The 16,713-nt window shown below is 42.9% G+C and overlaps 2 protein-coding genes across 9 annotated transcripts in view; both read right to left on the bottom strand.

The window, feature by feature from the left end:
- MTHFD1L (methylenetetrahydrofolate dehydrogenase (NADP+ dependent) 1 like) overlaps positions 1-12,045 on the bottom strand; it is a 137,676-nt gene extending 125,631 nt beyond the window's left edge. Inside the window, exons 1-7 of the mRNA XM_042830482.1 lie at positions 11,869-12,045; positions 10,829-10,913; positions 7,561-7,611; positions 7,431-7,484; positions 5,431-5,555; positions 4,364-4,464; positions 3,422-3,546 (exon numbers count right to left, since the gene is read on the bottom strand). Of these exons, the coding sequence (XP_042686416.1) occupies positions 3,422-3,546; positions 4,364-4,464; positions 5,431-5,555; positions 7,431-7,484; positions 7,561-7,611; positions 10,829-10,913; positions 11,869-12,005 (678 nt within the window). The 5' untranslated portion in view covers positions 12,006-12,045. The remainder of the gene's footprint in view (positions 1-3,421; positions 3,547-4,363; positions 4,465-5,430; positions 5,556-7,430; positions 7,485-7,560; positions 7,612-10,828; positions 10,914-11,868) is intronic.
- A 647-nt stretch (positions 12,046-12,692) lies between these two features.
- The window catches only part of PLEKHG1 (pleckstrin homology and RhoGEF domain containing G1), a 124,536-nt gene continuing 120,515 nt past the window's right edge, over positions 12,693-16,713 (bottom strand). For all 8 annotated transcript variants that reach the window (XM_042812342.1, XM_042812316.1, XM_042812333.1 and 5 more), the window contains one exon: positions 12,693-15,234. In XM_042812342.1, the coding sequence (XP_042668276.1) occupies positions 14,132-15,234 (1,103 nt within the window). In that variant the 3' untranslated portion in view covers positions 12,693-14,131. The remainder of the gene's footprint in view (positions 15,235-16,713) is intronic.

Consider the following 16,713-nt stretch of genomic DNA (forward strand, 5'->3'; position numbering starts at 1 on the left):
TTGAAAATGAAAGTAGGAAGAGCTCAAGGGAATAAAAGGCTACAAACTATTTAGCCTTGTTGCCAAACATCCCATTTCTCAGCTTTCATGACTGACCTCTGCAGACACCCTGACTGCAGTTAGAGGTACTAAATAGGTACAATGTGCCACCCATTCCCCTCTTCCCTATCATTTCCTCTGCTTGGCAACTCTACTGCAGGATGAAGTCTTTTCCTGTGAAGCATACTGCAGCATACTGCTATGGTGCACGCAAAGTTATGAAACAGAAAAACCCACTACACCTACAGCAATGTCATTAGAAACTCTGTGCAGCCTCTCATTCCATTCCTTTCACAGGATCTGCACGGCCATTCTCACTTTCTGTCATTTCACCCACATCTAGCCGAATGAAATGCATTTTTCTGCCACTACCGAGGCTCTTCATTTTTATCAAAACAGTGAAAATAGGACAGTGAATGACTAAGAGATGTCAAAAAACCATGAATTTTAAGTGCTGCATCTAAGAAAAAGTGGACTGTGGTCAACAGAGTTTCTTCCCAAGCATGAGAAAGAAATTCCTATGCATTTACTCTGGCTGAACACTATCCTACTTCTTATCCAATCTTTTATAAACAAGTGTTCAATTCCTAATTGTGCTGACATGCCGATTTTCAGTTCTTTAACAAGAAAACTGTGGGATAGTGTCTGCCTTAAAATACATGTAATGTGGTTCACACACAGACTATGTGCAAGATTGCAAGTTGAAATCATGACTGAACTAAAATTCAGTCTCCTTACAGGTACTAAGTATTATTCATGTTCTCTCAAAAAAAATAAGCTATATTGTTAGAGTTGGATCTATTTGGTAATCTCCTCTCTAACTAGAGAGATATCCTAGTTCTCACACAACGAAGGATTAAGAAATCAGTTCTTATTTTTTTGCCAGTAGCAGTGAATCAACTCCTGTTTCTTATTTAAAAATGGAACTACCAAGTAAGACATTCCTGAAAACATGTCACTAGATCATTCTTCAGGCTCCCTGCAGCAATTGTGCTTTGAAGAGTTATCTGTGCAAATCTCAGCAGAAGGTAGCATCTTATCTATATCCCTCAAAATGCTCAGTGCTACTAAAAGGTAACATAATACCCACTTTGAAAATGTATTACATCATTAGGTTCGGGATTTGTAATTCAGTGCAAACGAGTACTGTCAACAGACTAAGACACAAAAGGCATCCAACCTTAAACTCCATTTTTCTTCTGCTGGTACGTGCTGCAAAACAAGCACAACTCAATGAGAAGTTCATACTCTTCATATGTTCACATCCCATTTTGAGAGCAAAATTATTACACTACCATAACAAAAAACAGCACAAAGAATGCTATTGTAGAAGTGTAACTTTCAGAGGCAGAAGCAGAAGTGTATAACTGTGCCTGAAGTCACTGTATTGTGCAGAAAAACAAAATGCAAATGAATTTTTCCAAGTCTTGGATAAATGCCTGCATCAACTAATCCATTAGCTCACTTGAAATTCAAACTTAAAAATCACAAGAGGAGAAACCTTGTGAGCATTTAAACTGCTTTTGCTTAATCAATGCATCAGAGCAAGTGAAAATAAACTCTTATCATCAGCTATAATCATGCTATCTAGTGATGTCATACTGTAAATATGGGTTGCCACAAGACAGCAGAGCTTAGCTGCTGCGTAAGAAATCGGTGCTTTGTTTTTGACTGTCAGTCTATAGGGAGTGCTGTACAGGACAATATTCTGTGCACACATTCAACATCACCTACAACCCAGAGTTAACTACAACAGTCAGGCTGCGCAGCGCTCAGAGTTATTGGTAACACTGCAAGCTTACAGATGAAGAAGAGGAAGGTAAGTTTCCCCAGAGTGCTGCTAATGAGCTCTCCAGGCAAAGCAAAATCTTCTTTGTTGCCAAAAGTTAAAATGAATCGGGAAGACTGATGTGCAGAGCCTCCAGCTTCCTCCTACTTCAGCCTCATACTCTGTTTCCCATCAGTGACTTGATGTGAGAGATAAGCTATAGGGAATGCCAAACAGCAAGGCTTGATGATGGGAAAGCATCTGGACGAAACAGATATTTCTCCAGCAGGCAGTCTGCACAGCAACTCTGTTGTAACCCAGCAGAAATATTTCTGGTACCCCAACACCTCCCCATCCCGTCCAAAGCAGTCCTCAAACACAATAAAAAAAACAGAGATCATCGCACTTCCATCTTGGAGAGGAGCGTGCATATCCTAAGCCTTGTCAGTCACTCAAAGCACAGAAATGAGACAAGCCTAACAAAAACATACGCAGCTGTGAAAACACGGGGTTGCCAAAAGACTTTCAAACCTTCACAGCTGCTTACGGGTGTTTCCTCCTCCCGTCCTTGGGCTCCAGCTCAGGGGCCAGACATCATCACATTGAGTTGGCTGCCACCGTGCGGCCTGCACTGTGCAATGCGAGGCGACAGTCACCACGTGGAGCGGGGACCTCTGCATGACACAGGCACAGTGCATCCCCAGCTGCGGTGAAACTTTGGATTGTGGGACAAAATGAGAAAAATCAGCAGGAAATAGTATCAATATATAAATTGCTGATAAAAGTTCTGCAAAAAGCAACCAGCCATGTAAGGTACATGAAATCCTTTTAATTTAGATCTGTGAACTACTCAAATGCCCTTAGAATTCTCTTCAAAAATGAAGAAAAGATCCTGAAACCCCTTGCCACAAAAGCAGCAGCATTTACAAATCCTAAAGACAACTCAGCGCAAGAGATTTCATGTAGATGACAAAGATACCACCAGTGACAGGACAAGAGCTAATGGTCTTCAACTGGGCTAGAGGAGGTACAGACCGGATATTAGGAAAAAATTATTCTCAGAAAGAGTGGTAAGGTATTGGAATAGGCCGTCTAGGGAGGTGGTGGAGTCATCATCAACCTCAGAGGTGTTCAAAAAAGATGTGAACTTTTGTGAAGATGTGAAGCACTGAGGGACACTTATTGTAGATGGTGGTGAGGGGTTGGTGGTTGGACTGGGTGAACTTAGTGGTATTTTCTAACCTTAATGATTGTATGGTTCTATGATTCTCTCCTGCAGGGACAGAAGGAAAAAGGGAGATCTGCACACATTTGTTTCAAGCTGCAACTTCACTTTCTTCCTCTCACAGCTAATAAATAGATAATATTAGCTAATAAAAAGATTACAAGCAGCCGCTATATGTATGTATATATATATGTATACACACACCAGTGAAAGTGCCCATCTGACAGAGTTTTGTTTATGAGCAAACAGGAAGAAACCACTCTAGCCCATGTGGACTGGCTAACAGCACACTCCAGTGCCACAGTGGCATCACAGTAACGGAAAAAAATCACCTCCTCAGGGAGCTTGTATGGCTCAGTGTCTAAGGGATGCCAGAGGAGAGATCTCACCTTGCTCTGCAGCCCGGGTGACTTCCAGTGGCAGCTGGCAGTGATGGCTCCCCGTCTCTGCAGCAGGCATTGCAAGGAGGACCCCAAGGCCCCATTGACACCCACTAGCAGTACTGTCTTCCCATCTGCAGCACAAACATGAAGTGTTACAGCATGCAACTGGCATCAAGCCTCACCAACCCACACGCATCATTCAACTGATGCCCCCAGGACCAGCTAGTAAACCACACCCTTACACAGCAGCTCCATGCTCCCCTTCAACCACAACATCAAAGGTAACTTGAAGACTATGGAGCAACACAAACCACAGGTTAAGTTGTTTCCTTGGGACTCTCCAATTCCAGCAAGCAAATATTGCTCTTCTGGTGCACTGGTATTTTATTTTCACATATCCTTCTGCTCATATTTGTACACTTGACCACATGTTTACAGTTCTGTTACATAAATCCTTGTCTCAACAATGCTGATTTGTCATGAGAGGCTATTTCTGAAACACTGCCTTGAACCAGCATCATCTTCACAATCTGCAAAGCCACCAGTTTAAATCTGCCATTTCATGGTTAGCACTTATACTATCCAACCCAAAACAAAGGATTAATGCAGCAGCTATTTACAGGCAGACCTGGATTTCTTCAAATGCTCACACTAATTGAAATTGGCACACAAAATATATGTTAACATTTACATCCAAAATATTTTAGGTTTTTGAAGACTCAGATGTCTCAGGTGGCTTCAGTGAGATTAAATGTAATGCAAATGGCAGGGAATCTTAGCCTAATTTTCCTAAAGTGTACAACCAAGACCTATTGCTGCAAATATTGCATACAGATCTCACTGAGGATCTTCACTGGCAGGAAACAAATCAGAAAATAAAACATGGTGAGAATGCTAAGATTTAAGCTACATTAGAATTAATACTATACTCATGATAGAACAACTCACCCAGATCTTCAAGAAGCTCCATCACAGCACCAGCAATAGGAGAAACCAAGTAGTCGGAGTCTTCTCCACGTACCAAACGTCCCAGGTTTACATCGGATAACCTGCAGTGGAAAAGTACAGTAATAAAAAAAACTTTGTGTGATGTAAATCCTCAGTAAAGCCTATAACATGACTAATCCCAAGAGCAAACATATCTCATAAAAGTAAATCATTCAACAGGCACGTTCCGTGGCTAATTTGCACCATCCCACGTGCCCATGGGACAGATGCTGAGCTTCAAGAGACCAGAAAGTAGTTGAGAGTGGGAACAAGATACACAAGCACACCACAGGCAGACAGCTCTCTGCTTTGTGACAGATTAGATGTGGCATGCAGAGCCAAAACGTGACCAGTGGAACAAGATCAGCCCTTCTGCAGCTAAGCTAAGTCACAGTAATGCATCCTTCTGGGATGACACAGACTGCTGAGAAGACAGAAGGCGTTTCTGCACAAGCATTCCTGTTACCCTCCAGCACTCTAGACAATGGAAAGTCAATTAACTTGCAAGATGATCAGACTTTTCCCAAAATGGTGACCCAGAAATCTATATATCTCCAGAGAGCAGTGCAACTTAAGACTGATCAGAAAGTTGTGCTAGTGGGTCCAAACTATTACAACTTGCTCTCCCACCAGGAGAAAGTACTGCAGAGAAGTTAAAACCTCTCCTGCAACTTCTTCCATCAGTCCCTCTTGCAAACATTTTGGGATTTGTGTTCAGGACAACTGTGTGTGGCCACTTGCATTATTCAAGTATTGAAGTACCTTAACTAAGTAATATCTCTATACAAAAAAGACCAAACATTTTTTGTTTGTTTGTTTGTTTCTTTGAAAAGACAATGTCCTGAATGTACAGAATATAAAGATATAAAAGATAATGATCAGTGTGACTTACGTAGAAAACTTCAGAATTGCATCTTTTATCACCACTCAATAACATGCTGGACACTTTGACTGAGGAATCCATTAGTGAAATGCGTTGGAGAAAATTGATTTTTACAAAGACATCAGCCTCTCAGTGGCTCACTTACCCATCCACATCCTTCTCAGGCTTCACAGTATTTAATATGTTACTGCTATACAAGCTTTCTGGGAGGTCAAGGGCAAGGCCCTGCACATTAGGATCTTCGTTAAGTCTCAAGATTTCACTGACAATCTAAGAAGTTAATAAAAAGCATTAAGGATCAGAATAACAGACAACGGAAGAATCTAATTACAAGGGGATAAAACTTATTTTTAGTAACGTGTTTATGGCTACCTTTGCTTCCCCTACATTTTACTGCAACTTCTAAATGAAAAAAGCAATAACCTGCTTCTGCTGTTCTACGTTTCTACGGTTTACTAAATTAAGCCACCCTGACTCTATTGCAAACATTTTACAAAGCCAACATATCATGGGGCATTAAGCTGCCAACATTTTGACCTTCACCACTAAAAGCCTCAGAAAAAACTCAACACTGTAATGAGGATGCTTCAAAGGATGCTTTTAGAAAAAAGAATTCTTGGTTAAAACAAAATTCAAAATAGGACTAATTTATGTCCCAACAAAGACCATGTATGAAAAGCCATCATATTAAAAGAATAATTATATGAACAGAAGAGCAAAGAGAAAACTCATTTTATTACAACAGCATATACTGTTACTGATTCTCCTCAGCAAAAGCACCCTGATCCTAAGACTTGACACTGTTCTTAAAGAGAATTCTCATTTTTGAAAAGGTGTTCATAATTATTTGTGCAACTTCAGGTACTGAACCATGTGCGAGTTCAAACCTTTCATTGTTGGTCAAATTCAACATCTGAGTCTGCATTAACTGCCCTTGATTGCTTCATATTACACGCTGAACAAGAGGATTGGACTAGATGATATTTGGGGGGGTCCCTTCCAACCCCTTTGATTCTGTGATATCTGAAGTACAATACTGATTCCTAGCACTATGTGTTGTTCTGTAGTGGTCACACAGTAAAAGCATTGTCACAGCAAGGAAACAGGTGACGTAAGCAAACTGTTAACAACTTTGTTAAAACTAGCTAAGCTCAAGTAAAAAATATACCATCTTCCCCCTTACTTAAATAGTTCAGCTGCTTCCTGAGATGTTACTTCAAAGCAACAGCAACCGCTCCTCCATACTCACTAAATTCCACCTATTTTCCACCATTATTGAACAGATAAGCTCATAACAATGCCTATTTGACCTTTGTTTCAAAAGCCTGGCTTTCTTACAAGGCTCTGACTATACACCATCCTCAAAATGATAATAGAAAGTGGAAAGTTCCTCTTAACTTATGGGGAAGCCTCTTCTGAGATCATAGTGCTAGACAGTAACATTTTAAAAACAAAGTGTACCGAATAGAAAACAGTACACAAAATCCACAGGTGTACCACATTATGAAATCCCCAGGCACAACGAGGCTAGCCGGGAAACTATGAACTCTTTTGCTCTTCTTACTATCAGAGATCTCATGACTGTGTCTATTAATAGCCTGCTATACTGAGAACATACTGGATGCAAGAACTATACCTCAAAGCTAATGCCTTATAAGACATTAGGAAGGGAGCTCTTTAGTAATTTGGGGTGGATGAATTTGTTTAATGCATTAAATTTTTTTAAGCATTTCAAGATCAATAAATAGGAAAAATTTTTCAACTCTGTCACCACTCCAAATCAATTAATCTCCCCAAGGTAAAACCTAAGCAAGAATCAAGAGCCCCATAAATACGTCAGAAGAGCGGCTGTAGGAGATAGGATATCACATATGAGCCCTAGCTCTGAGCTAGCACCACTACAAAAGCCATACAGTCTGTGAGGCTGTAAGAGGATCCTGCAGTTAAATAGCAAACACAGAAACAAAACATGACCAATTATTCTGCCTCAGGATTCCACATGACAGCAACTGTCCAAGAGTGACACTTGCTACGTAAGACAGTCCCAATTCTCATGAGTTAACAGAGACACATCAGGGGTGCTCAATGTCAGAAAAAAATATGAGTTCATGACAGAAACAAAACAGAAAGAGTCCTTCAGGTTACCTCATCTTTGCTGCTGCCTTCAGGGAGACAGATGTGAATCACACGTAGACCAACCTGCCAAAAGAAAACAAGACAATTACAATAGGAAAGTAGCTCATGACTGATAGCAAGCACGTTGCCTAAAACTCACCTCTTCAGCAAACTTCTTGTTTATTTCTTGATCCAAAGGAACATTATGTGCCTTAGGAAAAAACAGAAACTAAATTTTAAAATAATAAATTTACATTTGAGTAATGTCAGTACATTAATATACAAGTCTATGCAAGAAACATAGTGAGAACCACTGTGTCCACTAGTGCAGTGAAAATGCTAAGTTCACAGCCTGAAGCAGTAATCGAGCACCTGGTGGGAAAGCAGGGCCAATCCAGGGGAGCTCAGATGCAAGCAATGACCAGAAGGGGTGGATTCTGGCTCCACCCCTTACCAGATCTCATTTAAGGGCTGGTAGTGGAAGCAAGGCCATCTCTTGCCACACATTACAGTGAGTTCTGTCAGGCAGAAGCAGATGAAGCTAGCTTCTCCTCCTAGTTGCTGTCAGACACTACTCCAGAGCAGAAGCATCCTTTTTTTGTTTTGTTTTTGCTTACTATTTACTCTTGAATTTTAGGAGGCTTTTCACATATTTTTGTATACTGCAACAATAAAACAGGATTTAATATTCAGAACCAGAAACTTCCTATTAACAGATCACCAAGACTTCCACACCCAAGAATGCCAGGAGATTTGTTAAAAACAAACAAGCAGAACATTTATTCTCACAGCCAAATGATTACAAACAAAATCTATCTTCCAATTCAGACAAAAGGACTGCAATAAACTATTTTTAAAGGGTTTATTACAATTCCACGTACACATTCTATGTAGGTTTTTCCTCAAAATTTCCTCAGTGTCAATTATTTCCCACTGGAGTCAAGTCATTCATTTGGCACTGGTTTTATTCCTACTGGTCTCACACAAAATGGTTTTGGTCCAAGTCTGTACTAATTCACTAATCCCCCAAAAAGACTGAAAAATGAGAAAACAAACACAACAACAACAAAAACCAGCAGAATTTAAAATGGATAATGATATCTTCCATCTCCCTGAGCCCAACACTGCCTGTATCCCTGGCACAACACTGCCACTCCTCTCCCACTCCCCAGACCCGAGGGGCACTGTAGGGGCCACTGCACGGAGAACACAAGTGAACCTAATGCTGAAGCAAGGAAAAGATAGAGTGTTTTAAGGACAGCTCTCCAGCTGTTCCCTTATGCTGAATCTTGTGGAATTGCATTTCCACAACAGTGATCTGACCAACAGGACTGGGTGTTTGACTGTGATTCAGCCAGCCCTGTCACACTATTATTAGAGTTCACTCCATGATAGAAGTCCCTGCACGAGCCTGGTCTCGCCACAATCCATAGAGCATGGTGAGGCCAAGCTGAAGACCAATGTAGGCAGGGCAGAATCTGGCACTGCACAGCTGATAGTCACAGGGCAACAGCTCCAGCATTGCACAGGACCCTGATGCCAGATATTATATTCACAAAACCACAGAACTGCAGGAGTTGGAAGAGAACTCAAGAGATCACTGTGTCCAACCCCCACTGCTAAAGCAGGTTCCTTACAATAGGTCACGCAGGTATGTGTCCATAGAAAGAGACTCCACAAGCTCTCTGGGCAGAGGGCTTCAATAAAACTAAGAAATAAACAAGTTTTTATTATTCTTGTCTCAGTCTCAAGGCAGATTACAAAAAATGCTGGTACTACTCACAAAGCCAATCACGTTCATGTGGCATGTTACTAGAAGGCATCTAAGGGCACTTACAGAGTGGGTTCAATGTTCAGTGTTCAAATTCCACATTTCCCCAGTGAATTGGCAGCGTACCATGCCAGCTGCAAACAGCTAGATCAAGGGGTTATCTCACTGCTATCTATGCTCCTCTGGCTGTAATGTGGAACTTGGACAGCAGCACAGACCTTAGTGCTCTGCCAACGTTGCCCAGTAAAGCAGAGCACTCTCAGTCAACTAAAACAAACCCTCTTTGAGTATAAATATAGCAAATACAGGAAATTCTACTTCAGTCATTGCACCCAGGCTAGAGCTAGTGACTGTTAACTGGAGTACACCTGAGGGGTGAATTTCACCCAGAAGGATTGAGGACTCCACGTGTTATAAAGACCTCTCATAATGCAAATCAGGTGGGGTAAGTGGAGACCACAGGAATGTATGTTTAAAGCACAGTCATGATCCAAACCAAAACACAGGCGTTGATGCATCCTAAATTATAACACAAATGAGACGGAAATTCTCACACATTGCTCCATCCCACCTAACACTGTTCTCCCTCCCAGGTGACAGCATAAAACACTTCTATGGCCAATGCAGACTGGAGAATAGTCTGCGAGGATGCAGGACCCTCTTCTTCAGGTAACCCAGTCCAGAGCAGCATGGATGAGCTCACTGTGCAACTGCACGGAGACAAGGCAGGAGGGAGAAACTGGAAGCCAGCGAGAGGAGGGTCATTGCTACTGCCAGGTCTTACGCTGACAGCCATACAGAGGGCTATTTGAAAAGCAGTCACGGAAGGAGTTTGTTCACTCAGCCTCTCCAGAATACCTATTGAAAAAAGTTGGTGTACTGCCTCTTAGATTCACTATTTCAAAAATACAGTTAGGTTTTACAATTAAAACCCACTGGATAGTATCACAAAATATCCTGAGTTTTGAAAGGACCCACAAGGATCATTGAGTCCAACCCCTGGCTCCACATAGCATCATCCAAAACTAAACTCTATATCTGAAAATGCTGTCCAAACACTCCTTGAAATCTGGCTGCTCAGAGCTGTGCACACTGCCCTGGACAGCCTGTTGCATGCTCATCATTATCTGGAGAAGAACCATTCCCTAACCCCCAGCTGCCCCTCCCGTGACACAGCTCCATGCAGTTCCCTCGGGCCCTGGGCCCTGTCACTGTCACAGAAAGCAGAGCTCAGCAATGCCCTTCTGCTCCCCTCACAAAGAGCTGCAGCTTCCCTCAGCTCCTCTGCTTTGGCCATGGACAGGAAGGTGGGCAGGATGAAGGAGGGCTTTCCCCTGCCCAGGCAGACTTACTCTCAGCAGACAGTAGTGAAGAGAGACCTTGGTTTTCACACCTATCAGCACTATTTGCAGGACTGCAACAGCTTCAAGTGAAATAAATGCTGAGAAATACTACTTTGATTTTAAAACCATCTATCAATTCACTTAGTGCGAGAGAAAGCCCTTGCTCTCTTGAACTCCAAGCTGATGGGGTTACCTGCTGCCACCATTTTGCTTAAAAACATGCTTACTTCCTGCACCACACACCTGTGAAGTTTCAAATAGGAAACAGCACTGAAGGAATCCGTTACAACTAGCCCCATGTAAGCAGTTGTTACCTGAATAATGGCAAGCGTTGGCTCAAGCCGTGGGTGTTCTCTCCTCAGAGAGGCCAAAGATTTTCTTGCGTTCTCAGTGATTTTGCTGCAACACAACAACACAGGCACATCTCTAGCAAAAGAATCCAATCAAACATGAAATCCTTCTAACACCAGTCACTGGAAGCCTCCATTAATCACCAGTACTGTTTCTTGGGAAGATATATTTTTAATCAGCAGAATTACCATATATTGTGGAGGGCAGCAATTCAGCAGCCAGTTACAGAGAACCTAAACAGACTGCAATATCTTCCTTTTTCAGCTGTGTACCTCAGTGCTCCAACATGCTCTACACTTTACAGCCGTGTTCTCTTCATCAGGTTTGTCTGACCCCACAGCAAAGAACCAGCGCTCCACATCGCTTCTGGACCAGTGGAGGCTCTCCATATTCTTGGCTCAGGACTGACAGAGCACAGCTCCCTCACACAATGCTGGCCGTGACATTGCCTTTTCTGGATGCTTCTCTGGGCTGCAGGCAGCTGCCAGACAGAGGAGCTCTATTTACTGCACCACTTCTTGGAAAAAATAGCAGAAGCCGCAGCTAAGCACTGGGAAGACTCTCTAGTAAACATCCCTGGGTGAGTGGCCGTGGGTTCTATTCCCTTTCCTCCTGCACACAGGGAGTTGCGACATGACACGTTTCAGGGAATGGGAGATCCCCATTTGGCCCCCGCTAGCTGGGAAGCGGCAGACTAGAGAGGCGTTTTACTATCTCATCCCTCCTTGCAGAAACCAGAAACTAGCAAGTTGTCTCAGCTGTCCCTCAGCGGCCCCATGGAGGAGAGGAGGGCTCACATATCCAGGTGCACATCCGCGTCCGCAGCCTCACCTGGACCACCCCGCAACCGCCCGAAACGCCCCAACACAAAACCTCCCTCAGCCGTGGCAACGCAACCTGCCCCCAACCCCCCACCCTTTCCTCTTTTTCTTCTACTTCCTTTCCCTCCTCCTCCCCCCGCTATTGCATCAGCCTGCACCGCCTCCCCTCGCGCTCCGCTTACCGCGCGGCTTGGCCGCCCGCTGCCTGCCACCCGCTCAGCGCCCGGTACGAGGCGGCAGCGAAGGGCAGAGAGTGGCAGAGTCGCATCGGGAGGCAGAGCCGCATCGGGAGGCAGAGCCGCAGCACTTCACCCCTCATTCTCCTGCGGACTGCCCGCTGACTGCGGAGCCGAGGCGTGGAGCGCGTCAAAGGGCAGGCGGAGGGGGGGGGGGGCGGGACGTGCTCCCCGCCCCTCTCTCCGCCCCGGCGGAGCCCCGCTCGCTTGTGCCTTTCACCGAAAGAAAAGAACCGCAGCTTGTTGCATACTCCACGTTTATTACAAATAGTATGAAATGGTCCCTGGGAGGCAAGTTACGCGCTGGTACACCTCCCTTTTTTTCTTTTTTTCCTACTTCTTTTTTACCTCCCATTGAACGAGGTGCGAGTTCCAAACAACCTAGAGGTACGGGGGCAAAGCACAGATGCAACTCCTATGGGTATTTACAGTACATTACAAGCTCTAATAAATAAATATGGGCTCCACTACTTCTCGGCAGCCTAATTCTGTACAGTGCTAATTTTCTCAGGCTGACTGCTGTTCCATCTGTGCAGAGCATCACTGCTGCTGGTTCGGACAAGTTTGTACATGCAACGAGCGACCAGTCAATGCACCTGGTAAATAATTTAATCCATTCTAAGAAATTCAAGTCCTTAAATCTTATTCTACAAGTAATTAGCTGTACATTGATAACTTTGGATTTTGCTCATGATAACCAATGGAGAAAACAACAGACAGCAGGTCCGGGAGTGCAGTAACTGAGGGGAGCCATACATGGTCAATAAAAACAGTACTTCAGTTCCTTTATATACTGATATGTGTAACTCGGTACTGGCTTTATCTGCATCGTCTGAAGAACTTAAGCACCAAAGCACAATGACAATCACACAGGATGGTCAGTGTAGACATACTGAGGCTTTCCTCTTGGTACAATGCTTTCAAGTAACAGAATCCAAAGGTGTGCAATGATGACAAAACAAAGTAAATGTGCATCACAATGGAAAGTCTATTCTTGTTGTAAATGGGGGTATTTACTCTGTACATTATTTGCAAAAGAATGGAATACGTTCTCATGTTTCAGCTACTTATATTATATAGACACTGGATTATACTCAGCCCACCTTGTTCTGAAGATGCCTCTTTCACCCCACCCAGCCCTGGAGGAAGCAGCCTGTACCTCAGCCAGCACTACTGCAGAAACAGTCCGCAGCCTGAGCTCAGCAAGTTTCACCCAAGCACACACACAAATCCCACTCTCTCTCAGGGTTACTGACTTCGGGGTGTGAGGAACTTGTAGATCACTGTTTATCAATTGCACTTGACCGATCCACATGCAGTGGCTTTCTATTGCTGAGCTCTGATTTAGTCTGCATGTCCCAGACACTACAGGCAAGGAAAGCTAGCACTCATTTCATAAGCAGCAGAGCTCCCTTCTGCTGTCCCAAACACCCTCAGGACAAGGATGACCTCACATTGACAGATTCTGTCAGATTTATCTGACAGATTTAGATAAAAAGATGCCTCTGCCCATTCTCTGCCAACTGTGCAGCCACAGCAAGTAGAAAGGCTCCAGACACAGCTATCAGCATCTCTCATAAGCACTAGGACTAAGTTCTGTTTAAAATGTAAGAAGTCTATTCTAAATCAACGTAGTATATTTGGTATCTCATGTATTGGTCCTGTAGACTTGGAATCTCTCTTCTGAAAAGTAATGTGCAGCAGCTTTGCGCAATTGCACATACAGCATGATGCTGTCATTATCAGAACCTTGCTTAGAAATTTGCACATTTATGGATGTAGCCATGTGCAATCAGAGTCATTATAAGAACAGAACTAATCACAAACAAGAAGTTCGAATGCTAAGGTTTCCATGTGGTAACATGGCTTAAGAATCAGTTTCAAACCTGGGTTAGACAGCTTAAAAAAAAAAAAAAAAGAAAGAAAGAAAAAGAAAGAAAGAAAAAGGTATCACACCTAGCAAGAAACTAAGTTGTGTAGAAGAAAGATACAGAGGCTCCATATGGGATCATGGAGCAAGACAGCAGATAGTGCACATGTAGCCTTTTAACTTCCAGGATTCTAAACCATTAAAAAAAAGTCTATTTACAATATTACTGTGATACAATGCCTGATAGTGTAATAATACAGAAATACATGATGCCAGTACTGATTGTCCCAGTATATGCTCTTCATGTTAAGGCAGTACAGCTAGAGATCACTGAAAGCATCAAGCAAAGCTACTGGAACTAAGACACTGAAACTTTTCCCGTAAAGACTGGACAATATTCTGCTGGTTGGGAGATGGCACTCTCCACAGGTAGTCATTTAGTTTATCTGAGTCACTGTATGCAGTCAGATATGGGGTAAGTGTGTGTTTGCTGCCGGTGGGCTTTGCAGGAGTACAAGACACAGTTTTGCCGCAGAGAGTTTCAGAAGGATCAGTGTCTGTGTTGTGCAAGTTAGGATCCAGTTTCCTTGCTTGGTTCTGAGAAGCCTCCAGATCCGACTCCTCATCTTCAGACCTTATTTCAACATAGTCATCATCATCCCCTTCCCCCTCTTCAGTGTCTTTGAAATTAGAAAAATAGTTCTGAGTTGCCATTTGTGCAGTCAGAGGGGAGGGCCTGTTTACTCTCAGGACTTTTTGAGAATCCTGCAAAATCATATCCGAATAGTTCTCAGGGACCTGCTTCCTCATATCAGTCCCTGTACAGGCTGAAGCAATACCCAGCACTTGATGGCCATTGAGACGGAAGTTCCTATCGGAATGAACCATTTTCTTGTCTGTTTCATTAGGATATACAATTGATTCTCCAGATCTATTGACCACAATCGAAGAAGATGACTGTGACCTACTGTATGCCTGTGGTTTGATACTGCTTACCCTTCTCCCAAGGGAGTTATAGATATGATCTTGGTGTAAATTTTCTTTGTTAGGTTGGCTGATAATTGCACTCCATCTCTGTGCTGGGACATGCAATCGGTTAGAAATCTGAAGGGAAGGCACTGAGCAGGCTGACGGCAGCTGTCTAGGATTGCTTTTTGTCACAGCTTCTGCATATGAGCTCTTGGACTTTGTGTCTTGGGATTCTGGCCAAGGAGAAAAGTCAGCCAGCTCACCATTGCTGTAGGTAGAGTGCAAAATCCAATCCTCTGCTCTGGAGCACTCGGCAGTGACCTGGGCACAGGGATGAGTGCTAGATAGAGGTGTGGAAAACCTCACAGCTGAGGGCTCCTGAGGGCTGGCCCAGGCTTCCTTTTGGACCTTGGGTGAGCTGTCCCTGAAGACAATCTGGTCATAAAGCTGGGAGTACTCAGCTATCCTGGCACCTAGGGAAGAGATAGGTTTTAATTGAGACAAAGCAACCCATTCATTTGACTCACACAAAAATTTGAAGATCCCAAAACTCTTTGGTATCAGTTAAAGAAGAAAACAAAAGATTTATAAAATACTGTTATTAAATCTGTTTCATTCTCTAGTATTTTCAAGTAATTCGAGTGTTAAGTTTTTATTCTAAAAGAAAATGATTTCACTCCTCTAAACTGAATCCTACCAATAAGACACAAGTTTGCCCTACCTTGGAGAGGGAAAGCTTAGTGGAGCTGAAGCCCCTTCCAGCCTCTTACCCTTGCTGAAAGTTTGCACTTTCTGGCCAGAATATAGTTTGATCAGACTACTGTTTCACATAGCTGTGACTTCAGCCTGTTTGTGGCTTGAGGCTTGCCTTATAAATAAAACCCATCCAACTAAATGCTGAAAAGTGTGGAAAAAGCATGAAAGAATGCAATTTTCATTTCTTTTCCCATGTTATTTTTACACTGCAAAAAGACAGGAAGGCTAACGACCTGCCTGATTGTTCTTCCTCTTCCTTTTCCTCCTTACCCCCAAGAGTCTGAGAGCTGTGAAGAGAGGTTGAGAGGGGACAGTGACATCCTATTGAAAGGCTTATGTAGAAAAGAGGATTTTTGCACCAGAGGAAGCAGGTTCACAGTAGCTTTCATGCCATATCAGTGCAAGGAAATGCACTGCTGGGCTTCCCAAGAGATGACGATGAAGCCAACGGTATCTCACTCAGAGAAATAGTTATTAGGAAACAGTCAGAGGCCTTTTAAGTTCTGCTGAAATTTGGTTCTATACTGAATTCTGGGATGTTTTTTCAAATTCTCAATCTTAGAATTTGCCTCAGTGTCTAATTCTTGAGCAATTCTGCCAGCATGACTTGGTGTATAGTGCTCTAATATTTACTACATTTAATCTAATGGCAAACAACACTACAAGATAAAGGAAACACACAGTTCCAATTACAAACTGTTTCATGACAAAATGGAAAAGAACTTTCTGAAAATGGCCTGGTGAATGGGATATTTAGAGACTTCTATAAGGGCGATAATGACACTAGCATGTGGAGTCCACAGGCTTCACTTCTCCAATTTGTTTCAACTGAATATGGACAAAAAAATCTCCAAAATTCTTGCAGCATATCCATTACTTTGCACATTCATTATAGAGAATAAGACCAACCTTCTTATCTGACCTCATTCCTTATGCTTGTAAGCGTGACGTGGATGTTACCTGAGCAAATCTGGTAACATGGTTTATGAAGGCAAATCTCTGCACCTTTTTATTCAAAATAGGAAGATCACTCTATTAAAGGAAATAATTGCAGGCTTGGGGTTTTTTTTGTTGTTTGTTTTTTTTTTTGGTAAAGAGGCCAATGATGCTTCAGACGTGATTTCTAATTCCAGCCTAAGCTGAGCCTATCCCCCCCTGCCAATACCCCAGATTATTTCTTCCCTATTTTATCAAGT

The sequence above is a fragment of the Centrocercus urophasianus genome, unplaced genomic scaffold, assembly GCF_019232065.1.
Source record: "Centrocercus urophasianus isolate 14NV4802_14NV808 unplaced genomic scaffold, USGS_Curo_1.0 seq_10, whole genome shotgun sequence".
Classification (NCBI taxonomy): domain Eukaryota; kingdom Metazoa; phylum Chordata; class Aves; order Galliformes; family Phasianidae; genus Centrocercus; species Centrocercus urophasianus.